This window comes from Echiichthys vipera, assembly GCF_963691815.1.
Source record: "Echiichthys vipera genome assembly, chromosome: 16".
Taxonomy (NCBI): Eukaryota; Metazoa; Chordata; class Actinopteri; order Perciformes; family Trachinidae; genus Echiichthys; species Echiichthys vipera.
The window spans coordinates 23,257,506-23,276,295 of NC_139841.1; the positions used below are offsets into that span (position 1 = coordinate 23,257,506).

Here is an 18,790-nt window from a genome sequence, read left to right on the forward strand (position 1 = left end):
TGTGTTTTTGCAATTGACCTTTCTGGATAAGTCATGGTTAACGCTACAACGCATGATTTAGCCTTCCAGTTGATTTTAACTCTCACTACTCATGTTGTATGATCTGGTTAAATGTGTACCGTTTCTCCTTTATCCAGGGCAAAAGCAATTACAAACAAATTGACACTCTTTTACAGTCAGGGTAGACACTTGATGAGTAGTGCTGAGGTGGCTGAAGAGGAATTTTCCGCATGAGGTTATACCTGTGAGATTTAGATGAAAATACTCTTTGGAACATACATAAACATTATTCATACCCAAGAGTCACGTTATTGCAGATGTTAGGATATGAATGTGAAAGATCGCTGAGTTGTAATTCTGCAACTGCGTGTCAATGTGAAGAAGTTGGTGTTATTACATCATTTGAAATCACATACATAGTTTTAGGAGATTTAGCTGGTCTCAAACAGACAAACAGTTCTGTGAGCAGTAGACACTCGGCACACTTTTGAAAAGAAACTCTAATCTTGTTTTGAAAGAAACCCTACACATGCAGACTCAAAATGGGACAAAAACCATGTTACATCTTATTTCCAGAAAATGTACAGCGTTGAGAGGCTACTGAAATAGCGTTAAATTGTTTACTGAGCACAACGATAGTACTCTGTAATGGATCGTTTTCGTCTGTGTCTCGCTTTTTCTCTGCAGGGCTGAAGCAGATCCATGCCCTGTCCATCCAGGGGAACTATGAGCTGCGTATCGACTTGGAGGACTTTGAAAATAGCACCGCTTATGCCCAGTATGGAACCTTTGGAGTAGGCCTCTTCTCCGTAGACCCTGATGAGGATGGATATCCTTTGACTGTAGGAGACTACTCTGGTAATGCAGGTATGTATGCTCACTGAACTAGTTAGACTTTGCTTGCACGATTCCCTATGCTTGGGTAAGTATAGAGGATATTTTTGTATGTTTTCTTCCCCTTTACATGTTTATTAATTGTGAAAACAAAAATTCACAGCAGTGGGTGAAACCTCCAGTCAACTTTCTGTCCACGCTGCCTCATAGCAAAATAACAGTCAGTAGGTGTGTCCAGTTAAACCATGCAGACATTTGCACAGGGAGAGGGACTGCGTCTCTTCTACCCAACCATCAGATCCGAGCCAGCAACCTGTCACCTTGATTAAATTACTGCCAATTAATTGCATTGCTTGACCTGCAGCGTAAACAAAAACCGTTGAAATGAAGAAGCAATTTAAAGGACCTTTGGGGAGCGCCGTTCCAAGAACACAGAGAGAATGAGGACAGATATGAGAGATGAAGCAAAAAATGTTTTAGCAAGAAGAAGAAAAAGAAGTAGGGAGGGCTGGGTGAAACTGGGATGGAGGACAAGGAGGGGACAGGTGCAAAAGAAGAGAGTAGGAGGAGATAAATAAAAATGAGGATAGAGGTATCTAAGAGACAGAGGAATGTGGTTGGGGATGGGGGTTTGTGTATGCAGCAGCTTTTTGTAAGGCCCCTGGCTTGTCCTCAGCATGACCTGACCTTGAACTCATCTGCCTGTTGGATAAAAGTACTCAAACTCTCTCACCTCAGCTTCCCTCTAGGCAGTGCTACTTGCTGTTATTTGTAGTATTTTGCTCTGCTATGGCTGCTTTCCGATCAGCTAGGTTTGGGTTTGGAGCAGCTGAATCTTAATGGGTATTAGAGGAGGCTGCCTGCCCCGAGGTACCAAGGTGACAACCAGTGCCTTGCCAATGAGCCTCTGAATGCTTCTGTTGTTTTTAATTGTTGTCTTTTCCTCTTTTTTCTTTTTTTACATCCCCATGGGGCATCATCTCATTGGCGATGCCATTGAGCTGCTTCTTTTTCTTCTTTCCTCCTAATGTCAAGCAACACACAACATGAATATCAGACATGCCTGTCAGATTATTTTTGCGGCTGACCGGTTACCATGGTAATGCCAATTGGAGAGAGCAGAGAGCGGAGGGTAAGGAGCTTGGTAGCCACATCCTGAGCAATTAAGGGCTGTTTGATGCCCTGACGAGCTGTTAGCCATCACTTGATGGCTGGTGAGCAGTCTTTCATTCTGCTCTCAGCTTTATCCTTCTACCCACTGCCGGTCACAGTGTGAACCATTCTTTGGAAAGAATGGAAAGGAGAGAGAGTGCAGGGCAGGTATGAGGAGTGTATTGAATATTGCAAGCTGTTGGAAAATCCATTTGCCAAAAACTTTGGGCCTACCGCAGTATCTGGGAGGATGTTGCTTTCATTTTATTTGTAAGCCTCTTACAGCACTGGCTTGAAAGCAGTTATCAAGGTAGGAGATTTTCCACTTAAAAATCTTTATAAAGTGAGTAGACTTTTTCAGCTCTGCAATTCTATTGTGCGGGTCAAACTTACCATGCAGATCGTGATTAAGGGCAATTAAGTGATTCGACTTGCCTGTGCTGTATCCCTGCAGTGGTCTTACATCATTATCATATTCACAATCACAGGTTGCAGGAAAGAATATCCTCTCAATGAATATTACTAAATGTATGCTTTCAAAGATTTTGGTACTAGTAACATGAAAAACACTAAAAGACTATCATTGATGCAACAAGAAAGAATGAAACAAGCATATGTGATGAAGTCCTTGAACTATGTTGGTTCTCTCTTCTTCTGACCATTAACTGACAGACATCCTGACGAAATTATAGGGGTTGTGTTATTAAAAAGAGGAAGATAAAAGGTCACCAGAGAACCTTTGATAAATTGGCTACAAAGCTGCCTGACCTCCTGCTTTACATAATGAGAAGCGGTACTCTGGAGAACTGTGGAGCTTAACTTTTTTATTCTATCATCTCCTTCTGTTAATAGAAATGATAAATTAAAGGGTCCTATACTATTATTTTCTACAATTTGGAAGTCAATCACTTGTGGATATCTCTCATTGCTGCTTTCGGGTAATTGATTGAAGAAAACATTGGTGGAAAGCACAAACGGTTGTGTGTAGATTTTGTCGTATTATTAACCGTGGTATTTTAGTTGCTGCCTTTATTTTAGTTTCCATAGGTTCTTCCCTCATTGTTTCCATTTTTGACTATAGACCAAAATACATTTCAAAACAAAAGACATACAGGAGATGCTGTAGTTATGACCGAAAGAACGAGGTCGTGGGTACAAGCGGCCAAAATGGGTTTTCTCAGGAGGGTGGCTGGAGTCTCCCTTAGAGATAGGAGGAGAAGTTCAGCCATCCGTGAGGAACTCGGAGTAGAGCCGCTGCTCCTTCGCGTTGAAAGGAGCCAGTTGAGGTGGTTCAGGCATCTAGTAAGGATGCCCCCTGGGCGCCTTCCTAGGGAGGTGTTCCAGGCACGTCCAGTTGGGAGGAGGCCTCGGGGAAGACCCAGGATTAGGTGGAGAGATTATATCTCCACACTGGCCTGGGAACGCTTGGGATCCCCCAGTTAGAACTGGTTAATGTGGCCCTGGAGAGGGAAGTTTGGAGTCCCCTGCTAAAGCTGCTGCCCCCGCGACCCAACCCCGGATAAGAGACTCATGATGAGATGAGATGAGATGAGATGCTGTAGTTTATTTTTCTCTTCAATCTCCCCAAGTGTTTATAATTTTAAAGTGCCACTCCAGACACATTTTAAAGTATGTAAAAACTACTCTTCTATGGTTCATATTTAGTTTAACATGGTTTTACATACATCTCTACTCTTTCTCCCTGATTGAGAAATTCCAAGACGCAGGTAGTAACTTAACAGCTTTACGAGTTGTGATATTCCAACTAAAGAAGAGGGAGAAGAATGTGAAAACACCTCTCCAGTGACAAACTTTGCACAGATTCATGTCTGTAGAGTCAATGTCAGACATTTTTATGGGACACACACATTAGAAGAACACATTTTGAGTGGAGGGGGACTTTAAGAATAAATAAACCTATATCTCTATCCTGTGTTTTATATATGTACTGGCACATTCAAATTTTGTTGCATGTCTTTTCCTTCATTAGGTGACTCTCTGCTGAAGCACAATGGGATGAAGTTCACCACCAAAGACCGGGATAACGACCACTCAGAGAACAACTGCGCCTCCTTCTACCATGGTGCCTGGTGGTACCGCAACTGCCACACCTCCAACCTTAATGGCCAGTACCTGCGCGGACAGCACACCTCCTATGCCGATGGAATCGAGTGGTCCTCCTGGACTGGCTGGCAGTACTCCCTCAAGTTCTCCGAGATGAAGATACGACCCACCCGTGACCCAGAGAATAAATGAGAGAAAGAAGGAGGGGAGAAAAAGACGTTATTGGAAACATTACAAACCACAATTTCTGACAGTTAGGCAGAGTTACTTTTCTTGACATTGTTTATTCACTAAAACATACCTCTGACTTTAATTGACTCTGCTGATGTCTCCCTTTTTGCTCCTCTTCCTCCATCACTCAGCTACTAGTGTTATGCTGGCTGCTATTGTCCTTCCTCCCGGTCCCTTTCTTGAAAAAATAACCATCAACATGCATATTTTTGATCCTTCAGTTCCCCAAAAAAAACATAGCAGAGCTCTGAATCCACAGTCCACTGCGCTAGCTTTACTCAGTCTGACATGGTGGTCCAAGCATTGCCTGCAGGATCACACACCAGTAATTCGCTCCTGACATGTAACTCTGACCTCCCATCTGTACTGACATTGCACTTCAGTTGTGGTTCAGTCTCACTGCCCATTGCTGGCTGTATATTCTGCTAACAGAGGAGCATACTCCAAATACAGTAGAAACAGAGAAACCCGTCACAAAATATGAAAAGGAGACACAAATCCTCCTTTTTCCCCCTCTGCAAAGGTAGTCCAGAGTTTCACCAGTGAGCAGGGACAGCGCAGTGGTACGCTATGTCACATTTACATCCTTGATCTGTGTGAATGAGACCCAGCAGGGTAATGGCAGCAAGTGCAGGGCCTCCAATAATGAGAGGGAGACCAAGACGGAGAGAACGAGAAAACAATTTGACACGATTTAAATTAGTCGACGGAAAGGGGGGCAAAGTGAATCAAAGGGGAGTGAGGAAGTGGAAGAAGAGGAGGTGCAAAAAGGATAAAAATGAAGAATGAGAAGAAGAAAGAGACAACCGAGGATCTCATTCATCTGACTTGGGCCATTAGGGAGCATATTGGGCACTTTGTCTGATCTGCCTGCCAGCTGACTACTGGCCAACTGATGCAGCTCTCACAGATGGTAACCCAGCACTTTGTGTGTGTACTTTTGTGTGTGTGTCTCTGTGAGAGAGAGAGAGAGAGAGAGAGAGAGAGACAGAGAGACAGAGAGACAGACAGAATTCCCTAACATTATCAATTTCCTGTCATGAGTTCAGCAGAGCGTCTCATCTGACTACAGTGTTTAGCACGGACTAAACATGATGCATGGCTGGCATACCTTCACTCTCTCTATTTAGGTAGTTCATGTGAAATAACAAAGCCTGTTACGTATGTACATGTAATAGGAAGGACAAGACAGTGTCAGCAATGATCAAAGGGATTGTAGAATGAAAGAGGAATCAAAGACGTCGTACTTTCAGCAGTTGATCTTATTTGCTTGGACCTGTTGAGGAAGTGTCAGATGTTTGCCAGCAACTCCCATTCCCACATCTTTGCTTTGTCCTCTGTTTTTTTTTGTTTTGTTTGTTTGTTGGTTTTTTTGCAGGCGATTGTTTATGGGCTGTATTTGTGTGTTGTGTGACACAGTTTCTCTTGTCATGCAAAGGGTGAGAAAGTCGCTGTAAAATAAGATTTGACGCTAGCAACCTCTGTCTTTTTCTTCTGAGTAGGAATTCTACAATGTGTTATGGCATAAACAAAATTGCCTAAAGCAAAACAAAAAAAAAAACAAGAATAACAGGAAAAAGGAAAAAAAAATGCTATGAAGAAAAAAACACAAAGGCAAACTGTGGGCAGAAAATAGTGCAATCCTGATTTTCTGTCTCTTGTTTGTTTTGCAAGTCAGTAAATTCACTTTTTTTTAGTTTCATCAAGTTTCTTTGGATGTACTAAAAGCTTTAAAAAAAAATATCTGTAGATTTTATTGTACAGTGTGTATGACTCTTAGAGCATGTGAAGCTGTTTTCTTACTATGCTAAAACACAAAGAATAATCTTTAAGCACATGGACTTCACAAAATCCACCGGTTTCAAAAAAAAAAAAAAGAAATGAAGCGACAGGTATTGACCGAACTTTTCTCCTTCCTCTCCCTGAAGCAGGAGTGGCCCGTGCTGCTATGAAGGTTGGATATAAGTGAGATGGAGGAATGTGATTATCCCTAAAGCACACGCCCGTTAAAATCTGCAGCACAAACATGAATCTTTTACCGCGGCACAACATGAGAGAGATTTGAACCCCTTGGCACATCAGCTGCCTTGTTTGGACGCACAAGATCTTTCTGACATCTTGGTGTTGGAAAGTCCCGTGGCACTGGGAGACAGTTTTGAATGTGTGCTGCCCCAGCTGACAGTTACTTAACTTGTAGCACCAAGCAATGTTGCGCTGAATACCTCTGACACTGGAACAGTTGTGAGTTTTTCTGTCATCACCGGTGCTAGGACGGATCCCCCGTTGCTGTCTCTGCGGCACTTCGGCTGTGTGCATACAGCTCTGCATCATGTCTACGTGGACTGCCGCCACCTCTCTTCAACATCAAAGCACAGACACATGTTACAAATACTTGCTGATGTAATTATGGCACAGAGTATGAGGTTTGATAATGTCAGAGGATATCGAAAATGTAAAATAAGCTGGAAATGAGTGAGGTCACTCAAGGAGTACGTATGAGGATATATGAAAGTGTGTGTCTGTGTGCGTGTGTGTGTGTGTGAGAGAGGGAGAGAGAGAGAGAAAGAGAGAGAGAGAGAGAGAGAGAGAGAGAGAGAGAGAGAGAGAGAGAGAGTGTGTGTCTGGTCATGTGTGCGTCTACAGTGTCTCTGTGTGTACACACATATGCACAGGCTTCGGTTTGTACATGCCAATGTGCATGAGCCAGACGACAGAGCGGGAGGCTTAGTGCGTCTTTGTGGAATTTTGAAGTAATGTGATGCTTATGTACAACTTGCCTCCCCTGCTGTTTGTGTTGATAACAGAGAGATTTACATAATTATAATGAACTATTACTTATTGTGATTGTGAACCCATAAGAGTGGACACCACCTTCTGGTACTGTGTTGAACTGCGCTTGTACCCTAAAACCCTGAGAACCCACTCCCAAAATCTTTACTCACCTCAACACAGCGTTGTGCTCACTGTATATGTTGATGCTATGTTTCCCCTTGTTATTTAAATGTAACGTATTATTTGCCATGCCCATTTCTGTGTCGAGTGAATGCCTTTATAGTCACTTTCTCTGCTGCAGCTTGCTAAGTCTTCAACAGAAGAGATGATAAAAGAGTGAAATCAGAGGCTCTAATCATTCGCAGTTATCCCACTTATTACAGTGCATCAGCACCCCCTGATCAATGCCCCCAGGTCCCCAAACCTTCTATCTTTCTTACTGTGTACCTCTTTAATTGCCTTAGCCTCTGCTGCCAGTTCTCCTTCCCTCCATAGCTCCTAAATTCTCCTCTCCTCTCTTCCCAGCCCCTGTCTCCCTGCCTCTTTATTGCTCTGCTTTTTGCCCCGCTCTCCTCTGCCCGGCCCTCAGTCCTCTCATTCCTTCAGTCCCAGCGCAGAACTAACTCTTTTCTTCTTTTCTTTTCTTTTTTGTGAAGTACTATAGATTGTTTTGCTGAATCTTGATACTGTGTTATAATGTTCTTGTCAACATTTAATAAACATTCACATTTTATAAATGGGGAACACCCTGAAGTGTGTGGGGGGTTTTTCTCTTATACTGTAGCAGTGTGGTTTGTGAGTTTGTCAAGCTGAATAAAAAAACGGCAACGGGCATTTGATGGCTTTTGACCTTTTTCGAAAGAAGAGTCCTTTCATGTATTGGAACAGCAACCATGATAAAGGGACAATAAAACATGCAGCTTGGTGTGAAAGGTAGCCTAAGGAGACCAAGAATGTAAAAAGGCTTTACGTCTTTAGGGCCTGCAGGGCATTTCTGCTTCATCCTCAAAGGTTTTGAGATTACATCTAAACGTTTTCTGCCACCCACCCAATAGAGTAGAGGTATGGAGTAAGACAGCTGTCAAAAAGATGTGTCCATGATTAACAGATTCCTCCGTGATGCTAACCATTCGTATTCGTAAATAAAAAAGTTGTACGAAACTCTGCTGTCATACACAAGTCTGAGAACACGTCCGGGTTAGGATTGTTTTTATGTGAGTATGAATCTAAAAGCTGTGAATACAACTCTAATTTCTACGACTAAGAAGTCTCCCCTGAGTAGAAAAAGTGTTGAAATTACGTATTATAGATCACAGGCAGGTCACAGGGGAAAGTAATCGAACCCCAAATGATACACTGGAGCCGAGGATGGCTGACAACAGTGCACCCACTGACACTGCCGGTAACTCAGGGGAAGCATCATCACAGCTAAAGTCATTAACACATCCAACATTTATTTATTTTTATTAAGTTATTTATTTCATGGAATTGTACTGTTTAAATAATAGTTATCAGAACCCTGCAACACAGAGATGATAACGTACCCACCAGCTCACGGGCCCAAGGGGAAGAACGCAAGCACCTGAGAGTCATGAACTGATGAAGCCTCTTGGATGAGAGGTGAAACGTCTTCCTAGACAAATAACCAAGTCCAGTTGCTTTTGACTGAACTTGCTTTGGGGATATTATTATTCAAGGTCTGAAAAGACTTAATATTTTTGTTATTTAAACTTTAGTCCTTAGCCAATTAAACTAAACTAAATGTTGTTGTTGTCATAAATGACATTTTGAAAGACAAACCCAGCAGCAAAAGTTTTTACGTATTCACTACGTAACGGTAAAAAGTTGCAATGAAAACTAAACGATGGCTCCATTTGGCATTATCTACCTGCGAAGAGCTGTTATCACCAAGATAAAGCTCATACAGTGCCATTGCATATCTTGAATTTGGCAATATATTTGAATAATAACAAGCAAGGGGAGATATAAGAGGAAATTAATTAGTTTTTAATAAGCTTTCTCTTAAAACATGTACTTCATTTCCACAGATAAGGTGGCCCTGCTGACGTTTAAGGAATTCAGGCAAAGTTTCCAGTGATATTTAAAAATGTGTGTGAAAAGAAGCCCATGCATAGCCAATGAGGTAAATGGTAGGAGAAAGTGTTGTAGTGTCAACCAAAGACAGTTGGTCTGTACGTCGTGTAGGCAGATACATACAGGAAGCAGCATTATATCAAAAATATAGACCTTATGACCTACAAAACTATAAGGTTTTGAAAAAAATCGACTTCACACAAGCAGGAACGAGTTGACTGGCATATAACAACACATTACAGCCACACATTAACAAGGCACATGAAACTACGCAGTTTGGGCGCTTCATTTCCAACAAGGTGGGACACAGGGTGGGCAAAACTAACAGCTGAAGTAAATCAAAACAACAAAGAAAAGAAAGAAAACATCCAGGCAGCGGCTCATTTGCTACAAGTACAACAAAAACATAATTAATCCCATGAAACTTCTCCTCGAAACAAAAACAAAACAGAAAGAAAATATATTGCAAACCCAACGGCTAACCATGAACCCCCGTTCGGCTTTCCCCGACATATCCTTGCCCCCACCTGCTCAGGAAGCTCTACAACACTAACAAAATTATACAGACAGTATAAGAATAAATTACATCCTCAAGGTACAAAATACATAACGGCTAATTAACTATAGCAGCAATCCTGCAGCAAACACCACGGTATGTCAGCAAAAGATGCCTCAGAAACCAAGTTCTCAACGCCTGAAGCCCGTCCATGGTTCCAGTGAGTTTAACACCGATAAATTAAGTCTACATTCAGTTCCTGTTGTACCAGATGATAACATGGACCACACAGGTACGCTGAACTTTTACTGTGCCATCAGGTGCTCTTTATCCGGCAATCATTTCATGTGCTACAATAGGTTTCACAAATCAAAGTAGTAAATGAGAAAATTAGAAAGTGTGAAAGCTGCACTTTTGGCATTTTATTACAGTTCTTTCTATTGTTTCTGTTTCAATTCACAATGTAACCACGACTAAAACAATGACTGTACAAAGTTGCTATGGCAACAGTTGCTGTGCTGCCCCTTTAAGAAAGTGGGTTGAGTATTGTTCCTGCTGACTCACCGTAGTTTTTTGCAATGAAAAGGTGTTGAAGCAAAGCTGCTGTAATTCACCTTCTCTGTCATTCTTCTCAGCCATACCCTAAAGAACACAGCACATGTCAGTGAGTAATCAGAGATATTTGATTTGATACTGGTGAGAATGACCTGAAAAGTTGCTCATGTTTATATGTTCATGTTGGAAAAACTTCAAATAGCCCGTCTATGGGATTTCCCATGTTAAGTTAGCATTCATGCTATTCATTATTTTACTATAACAGCTCATTAATGAAAATGTTAGCACACATTACTGACCCAGTGTGAGAGAGGCAATAACATTACAATTCATACATTTGTATCTTTATTTCTGTATTTCAACAACAAGCTGTCTCCTGGATTTCTGATCCTGTATTACTAAATGCCAAGCTAGTAGGAGCATGGGCACGAGTAGTTAAGTCCAAGATCGAGGGATCTCATTAATTCCTTAAGGGCCAATCGAGTACTTGTTTTTCCAAATCTATTTTTAGAACCAAACGCATCTTCCTGCAGGAATAATGGTGCACAACAGCCTACCTAACACCTAATGCTTATTCTTAATTAAAACACAGTTGCCCTTAAAGGATTTATTTGTAACAACTTCAAAATTTGCTTTGCATTCTATAAATGATCAGTCCCTCTGTGGAGAACAGGTGCCCCGCTGACACAGAGGTGGCAGGTATCAGCAGGTGCCGCTTTGCCAGAACGCTCAGTGTTTTGTACCGGTGCATGTTAGACGTCCACCATGGCTCACTGAAACAAACTTCTAGCTTTTTGACGTTCATATTTTCAAACTCTCTCCCGAAAAGGGTGCAGTGCCTCTGTGCTTGCAACACAGCCACTGCTTTCCCCCTCCATGTCGACTATGCCTTGCATGATTACCCCGTCATGTAGGTCAGACAACTTCTCTTGGCTGGTGAGACAAAGAGCCAGCTCCAAAAATCAAAGCTGTTTGTGTCTCAGGTCAAGCGCAGAAGCAAGAGGTTCTTGAGTTACTTTGTTTACAAATCGAGTTTATTTGAAACGAGGACTACTCGAGGAATCGATCACACACACCCATCCCTACAAGCTAGCAATCCTGTGTCTACCCCCTTGTAAGTATGGCAAAATGGTTGCTAGGCCACAGCCATTATTGTTTAATTAGGCCTGTCACAATAAGTCAATAAATCAATTAGTCGCATGATAACTTTTAATGAGCTCGATAACTTTGCCATCCACGATAATTTCCATTTGGTGTCCTTCCTCCAAAGAGACTGGAGGAGATTTCCCTCCGATGCATCTGTTTCCACTCTCTTCCTCAGCATAATTAGGAGTTAGCCCTTGTGTCGTGTCAGTCACTTGTCAGCCGCACAGTCTCTGTGTGGGGGGTCGGATCCCTGGCGTTACCTATAGTGCAGCAGGAGAGCCCTGTGAGGAGCAAGTTGGAGGACATGCAAGTTGAGATCTGAAGGTATAAAAACAAAGATTGAATTGGTTTCAAAGCCGAACGTCTCTGCTGTCGTGTGGGAGCATGAATGACTGCGTTGAACTTCACCCGAGCGAGTCCGTACGTTGCATTTGTTGTAAAACAGTAGCAACTGAACACGCCAATGTGTTAAAATAGACTGAGAGTCCATTTTATTAATTGTTTTTGGTTGTTTTGTGTTTTTTAATTTAGGATATTTCAAACACCTTCCAGTTCTAGTGTTAAACATTCTTTAGAAATAAACATTTATTGATCTTTGAAAGGCGTTATTATACCATTATCATTATACCAGTTGAAAATGGTCTCAAAACGGCATTATACTCGCTTCTTGCAATAATTTCTGGGACAATTTAGTGCACAGCAAAATTTGTTATCATGACAGGCCTATGTGTAATAAAGATGAACATAGCTTTCAGGTCTGAAAAGTGAAGTCAATGCGGAAGTGCGTTTGTATAGAAGTGAATGAGAAAATAACCCTACTTCTCACTTGCTTTATTACCTCAGTAAACATTTTCCTAATGAGTTTTTGGACTATATTGTTTTGTTTCTCTGTGGGTTCTCCATTACATGGACCCCTATCATATTAGGCATAGTCATTTGATCATTATTAATAATAAAAAATGGGATCAGTGCAACTTTTATGCCGGAGTTGGAGCTACAACTGTGAGAAGGTCTGTTGGGAGGGGGACATTTTTAGAATTATACAAGGCCTCTTTATCTATATATTCAATATTACACTTAATATAAACATTTGAATTCATTTATTTGTTCCTTCTGGCTCAAAACAGGGTTCCTAACACATAGCAGGTAGCCAGTTGACATATTAATTATGGATAAGATCGTAAATGAAATTAACTTTTAGTTATTTATTTCACTGTCATTCCTTCCAGTGTTTCCAGCAGTGATTCAGTCAATGTAGCAATCTGCATTCATACCCCATCACTGCAGCCCTATAGGGAGCATTATTGTATAAATAAATGGCATCTCCTGTGTGCCGTAGAGAATCTCAAGTAATTGTTTTACCTAGCATGTTTGTCACGAGGCCTCTGTCGGGTATTATTTTTCTTTGTGCCTTTCATGAATACATCTTTTAATTTTAAATTTCATAAACAGCATTACTTTAATTCTTACAATGTAGAAACACTGCTTTGTCCCTATACCAGTACGAGTACCGATACCTTGACTTCAATACCGGTTTCCTTTTAACAAAAAGACATTTTTTTTTAAATTACAGTAAAATATATTTTTTTGATGCACACTGTAGTCACACCTCTCAAAAGATGAGCCCTGTCTGTGTGTAACAAAGTGTTTTTACCGTGTGCCTGTATGGCAGATAAGATTAGACAGCCAATCACCAACATTATTAGAGGTTGGAAAAAGTACGCTGCATGATTTTTGGCTCACTGATGCTGATGAAATTTACTCCTTAGGTATTAAAATTTGGTGTTGAATGACAAGGCGTTTTTCATACTATGGAGGGATTTTTGCCTAAAAGTATCACAACTTATATTTATACATTAGTTTGCTTTGTAAAATGATAGTATTCCACTTGTTTCCCTCACCCACATCAAGAGTGTTGAAAATGCTGTATATGCGATACTGTATGTATGAAATGCTATAATGCCACAGCTATTAAGCCTTCAAATCTTGTGTGTCTGATTTTAATGCTTTCTGATTACTGTCTGTTGCTTTTATTATTTGGTTGTATTGTTAGAATTTAGTTTTGAAATATATTCCAACAGCTCCAACAACTTGGATGAGTAGTTTCATCTTCTTTCCTATAAAAGACAAATCTGTCTGTTTGACAGTCCAGCTATAATAGCTGAGGTCTCAGAGTTTATAATTAGCTTCATGAGTGACTATCCAGGTCCAGTGTCTGCTCTAGCAGAGTAACTCAAATTAGGCCTCTCCCTAATACTGAACATCCTTCCTAAGATTCCCTAGTGTTTGGAAATCCTGCAACACAATGCAACTTGTCACTGATCACATTTTAAGTGTCTGTGTGTGGCCAAAAGCCAAGCCAATATGGCACATCTACTAATTGCCATGAAGGAGTGTGAATCATGATAGGGAGAGTGCAAGTTGAAGGAGTAACACCGAGGGGGATGCCAGCCGTGTGATCTAGCTCCTCAATTCATAGTTCAAAAGAAGGCAAATAATGTCAATGACTGAGTTTCTATCGCTGTGGAGCCACTAGCTTCACAAGGCATTAAAGCCTGGCCTTGACACTCTGTGTGCCTGCTGTGCCATCCACTCAGCCCCTTCAAAGTGCAGAATTGGCAGCAAACATGTTGTTTGCTTATTTGTAGAACAACGTTAAGTTGTTTTAGATGCCAATCCAACTGCTCATGCAGAGATCTGTCGAAGGAGGATACAATATCTGTGTACTTTGCTGTGCAATATAAGTCGTGTGAAGTCCATTTGCGCTTATTGACAGAAGTTGCAGAGTCTCACCAGCTCTCCAGTTCGACATTTTAATGGTTTGTCTTTGTGTTAAAAACTCTTCTTCACCCCTGGATGTTTTTCTTCCAGTAATGCCTTCCAGTAATGCATAAGCTCCCAATCGTTGGATGTGGATTCCCCGGACAGTGAGCTGCTCCATTCACACATGGGCCCAATCAGACATTACACAGACTTTGTTGTAGGGCGCTGACAGGGTAAGGTCAGTTTGATGTCTGATTCGACTGATTTGGACATTTGCGTTCTTGCATACAGCTTCGCCGGTAAAGTCTGGATAATTTTGGCTTTAGATTCCATGCGTGAAAGGGGCTTCAGTGACTCATTTTAGGTTAACTGAACCTAGGTTTGTCCCTATCACCATTGAAGCTATGGTCTACAATTTGGAATATTGGTAATTATTATTAACATTGTTTACACAGCGGTTATGGTCATGTAGGTCTACACAATATGAAAAGCAAAAAAAGAACCAAAAAAATCCACTCAGTCTATCAGCTATAGACCTGCATAGAAATGAACCAAATAGAGCCACCCGATCCAAAAGGCTCCTTTTGGCTCGTACCTTCCATCCAGTCTTCTCATCTCCCCCCGTCTCACCTGCTCCGCATCATCCCACCTAGCCAGCTTCTGCGTGTCGTTAGGAGGTGAGGCAGGGTGGTATGAGCTTGGGGGAGGAATCGAGGAACACTGAGGGGAGGGCTTTGGTGAGGGGAGATGCTTTTTTCAAATCTGTCTCAGGGGCTCAAATGACATTTCAGAATGTAGACCGTAGCTTTAATGGAATAGTTTGACACAATGACAATAGAAAGTCACTACAAGAGAAGAGAAATGGTTCCAGTACATAAAACCCATGCCTCCAGGAACAGTGCTGGGCTGTAGCACATATTTTACAGGATCATACGATGCACACTGGCCAAAAGAAACATTGTTTACAACACACAATGATAAGAACAGGAGTAGTTGTAATACACTGAATCCTTTTGTTGCATATCCACTCTGCTTCTCTTCTTTTTCTCTGGTCTTTATTTCTCCATTAGATGCTCAGCCGATTCTCTGATTGGTTACTAAGAATCATCTCATCCATGTGACACATAGTTCTGGGTTTGAGGGTAGTGGCATTCGTTCCCTGCATCTCTTTTCAGCATGCCAGAGGGGTAAGCAGTCAGGGGACTGTCGAGCCATGAAAACCAACTAAACAAATGAACACCTGACTGAAGAAAAAGCATTGTATTAGTTCAGGCAGAGCACAAAGGCCATGCTTTGCTAATCGCTACACACACACACACACCAATCTCCTATTTAGATTACTTGCTGTACGCTGATTGTTGCTCTATAAACTGCTGTAACCCCATTTTGCTGCAAGGTAAAGCCGTGCCCCTAGCTCACCAACCATTTATCTGATACAGTCTATCCAGTGGCTCTGACACCGATAACACAGTACTGTTGTTGCCCTGGCTTTACTCTGTGAACACCCATGGGGGGATTTGCATTACAGAGTGGCTGTATCCTCAGCATGCTTCCTGGGTAGGCAGGGGGCAGCTTACTGCAGATATGAATGTCAAACAGAACTGTGTTACCATTCGTTGCTATAATAGAGGGTTTTATTTTTTTGACTGGTGTGTTAACTGAAATTAATGTATGCTCCTTTGTGTCGCCTTTTGTCACCATCAAATTATAACATTATATTACATAAAATAAGATGCTCTTTGATTTATTCACAAACCATTAGTCTGCAAATGGTGTGCAGTAGATGGCACTCTTGTTAAAAAGTAAAAGGTGTGAGAAAAAGGCACATAATGGTCTTTTGCATTTGGAGTTTGTGTGTGTACAGTGAGGAGATCTTCAAGTGGCATTACAGTTCTAGGCTGGTTCACTTGCTAGGTGTATTATAGCACTTGTTTATTTCTGCTTTTGTTGCCTTGCGTTGATTCTCAGTTGTTTTTTTTCCTGTCGCTGACCTTGAGCCTTATGTATGAAGAGTTATGCACATGGACAAGAGGAGGCAGATCTATACAAATGCTATTATTCCTGACAAATAAACCTGACATGACTAAGTCCACATACTCTGCAGAGGCCTATTTTCAGGCCAAGTATGATTATTTTCAACTATAAAAATGTGATCGCTGTTGCGCTTGCTGGTGAACTAATATTCTTTTATTTTTCTCACAGCATGATGCAATTTGGCTCCATATTTTCTGCAGAACACTTTAAACTAAATGTAATGTGGGCAGATAATTATGCCATCTCTTCTCATTTTCTTCACGTGTAATCAGTAACTGAATTGCCAAATTGTAAGTAATGACCAATGTATGGCTGCCGTAGTGCTGTTGGAAGACCCTGCAAAGAGAACATGCAGATTTTTTGATGAACAACAATTAATAGGCTATGGAGACTTCAGAGGGAGCTCCGTGTGTGTTTGTCTGTATTTAATGCTTTCTCTCTTCCCTGCAGTCTCAGCCTATACCTATGTTTGCACCGCAATCTCAGTTAATTGCATTTTTCTGTTCTTTGATGTAACTTTGAGGGGACATTAATTAAATTGGGTTGATTTTATCAAGCTTTATTTTGTGCATGAAAGTCCCCCGTTTCAACCTGCGTCAGTGGGTCCTTCAAGTTGGTGACAACACAGCCTTATCAAAGTAGAGATAACGGCTGTTTTTTTGTCCCTTTAAAGTCAAGTCTTTATTTTTGCAGTGCGTGGTGTGTTCATATCTCACTTTCATTGACATTAACTGCCATGTTTTGGCAGAAGTGAAGATGAAGGAGAGCTAATACGTGGATTATGCTGCGGCAGTGGTTTAAGAAGTTTCTCTCTATATGCAACACCTCTCGGCTGTGAAACCTCATCAACATTGGGTTTTATTGTACACACAAATTCCAGCTAACCACAAACTAATTGGCAATTTGCTGGTTCCAGCTCTTTTAATGAAAATGTTCTGTTTTATTTACCACATATGATAGTGGATTGAACAGATTTTGGTTTTGGACTTTTGCGCTGCGTGTGACATTTTAAAGAGCAAACATTATTAGAGTAATATGTAGTAAAATAATTGCTAGATTATCTGATGATGAAAAGAAAGTTACAATTACAAAGAACGACACCTTTGCTGTCACTTTTCAAGCCTACGATGGATGACTGACCACTTTAGTATGCATTATGCCATGCTGCACTGGTAGCTTTATAGTGTTGCTATAAATCCTGCCTACAATGATAAGGGTTTCCCTGTGACTTTCCCTGTGAGAACATAAACACTACAAATGTTTTGACTCCTAATCTTCTATTTCTCTCTCCTCAGTGAATCAATTTATGCGCCTCACTTTTTGTACTGATTGTCCTTCTATCCACCTTCCTGTTTTTGTGAGAATATGTTTATTTCTTAGTCCTCAGAGAGCATCCAGACACACTAAACAAGCTAAAGTTTGATTTTTTATTAAATTATATTTATGTCCTGCAATATATCAGTGTGAAATAGTTTCCAAAAACTGTCTACGATCAGGTTACCCCACCATCCACATTAACAACATATGCATTGATGCATTTAATGTTCACATGTACAAAGCTATGTGTCGTCTAAATCCTTTCCTTGTAAGTATCCTTGTTATTTTTAATATTGCATCTCCATGGAATAACAGTTATATGCAGTTCAAGCCACAGAGACCTCTCTTTAGTATTCATGTATGTAAGTGTCATCTTTGTTCCATGTCACCTGCATGCTTGGACAGCTGATACTGTTAGGAAAGAATGGGATCAGTCGTGAGCGCGCACAGGGATTTGTGTTCCCCTCACAGGACTTGAAAATTATGGTGCAGCTGTCTGTTTAAGATATGTGTTGTCTGCCACAACAGTACCATCTAATATCTATCTATCACTCAACATGGCTTAGTTATGAAGCGGCTTATCCAACATTTTATGAAGTCGTATCCAACACGTGAAAATTGTGATTTATCATTTTTTGCCCACCTGAATATTTTGTTTATCAGGGCAAAATTTACACCTCAGAGTCTGTTTAAAACAAGTTTGACAGTTATTTCATCATCTCATGCTCTCACGTACATAAATCGGGATGTCAAAATAAAATTATCGACTTATTTTTTCCCCCTCAAATTCACACATAGCCCAAACGAGTAATAAATTAACTTCCTTATTGAGTGCTGCAGCAGAGTTATTGCATCATGTCAGAGTCGGTTCCTTTGAGCCTATTATCACATGAAGAGTCTCAGTACCGGGCATGATGGAGCAATGACAGGGACTCATACTGATTAGCTTGAGAGCTGCAGTCGCTCCTTGGCCTCTTCACGCAGCCTTGATGTTCCCCTGGTTGTCTCCGATGGGCTTATAGGGGTTCACGCTCCTTTTTTTTAATCCTCTCCACAGAATTTATCTTGTGCCTTTGTTTTGGCATGCTTTTATTTTCATGAATTTAGCTCTTGTGATGAGAAATTAGTTATTTTCTTCTCAACCTTTGCTGGGGAGTCATATCAAACTGAAATGTCAGGAAGAACCCAAACACACCTTGTATTGTACTTCTGTGACTGCTGCCAGCTTTTGACATGTCAGGACCTTAATTAGAATAATAATCCCAGGAGAGAACGGGAGTGTATGAGGAAATACTGAGGCAATAGTGAGTGTGGCTGTTTTACTCGGCCTTA

At 41.0% G+C, this 18,790-nt stretch overlaps 1 protein-coding gene across 1 annotated transcript in view; it reads left to right on the top strand.

Annotated features, from left to right (window-relative positions):
* fibcd1b (fibrinogen C domain containing 1b) overlaps positions 1-4,242 on the top strand; it is a gene marked incomplete at both ends in the record, with an annotated part of 108,215 nt that extends 103,973 nt beyond the window's left edge. Inside the window, 2 exons of the mRNA XM_083929239.1 lie at positions 688-867; positions 3,977-4,242. Of these exons, the coding sequence (XP_083785365.1) occupies positions 688-867; positions 3,977-4,242 (446 nt within the window). The remainder of the gene's footprint in view (positions 1-687; positions 868-3,976) is intronic.
* Positions 4,243-18,790: the final 14,548 nt, after the last annotated feature.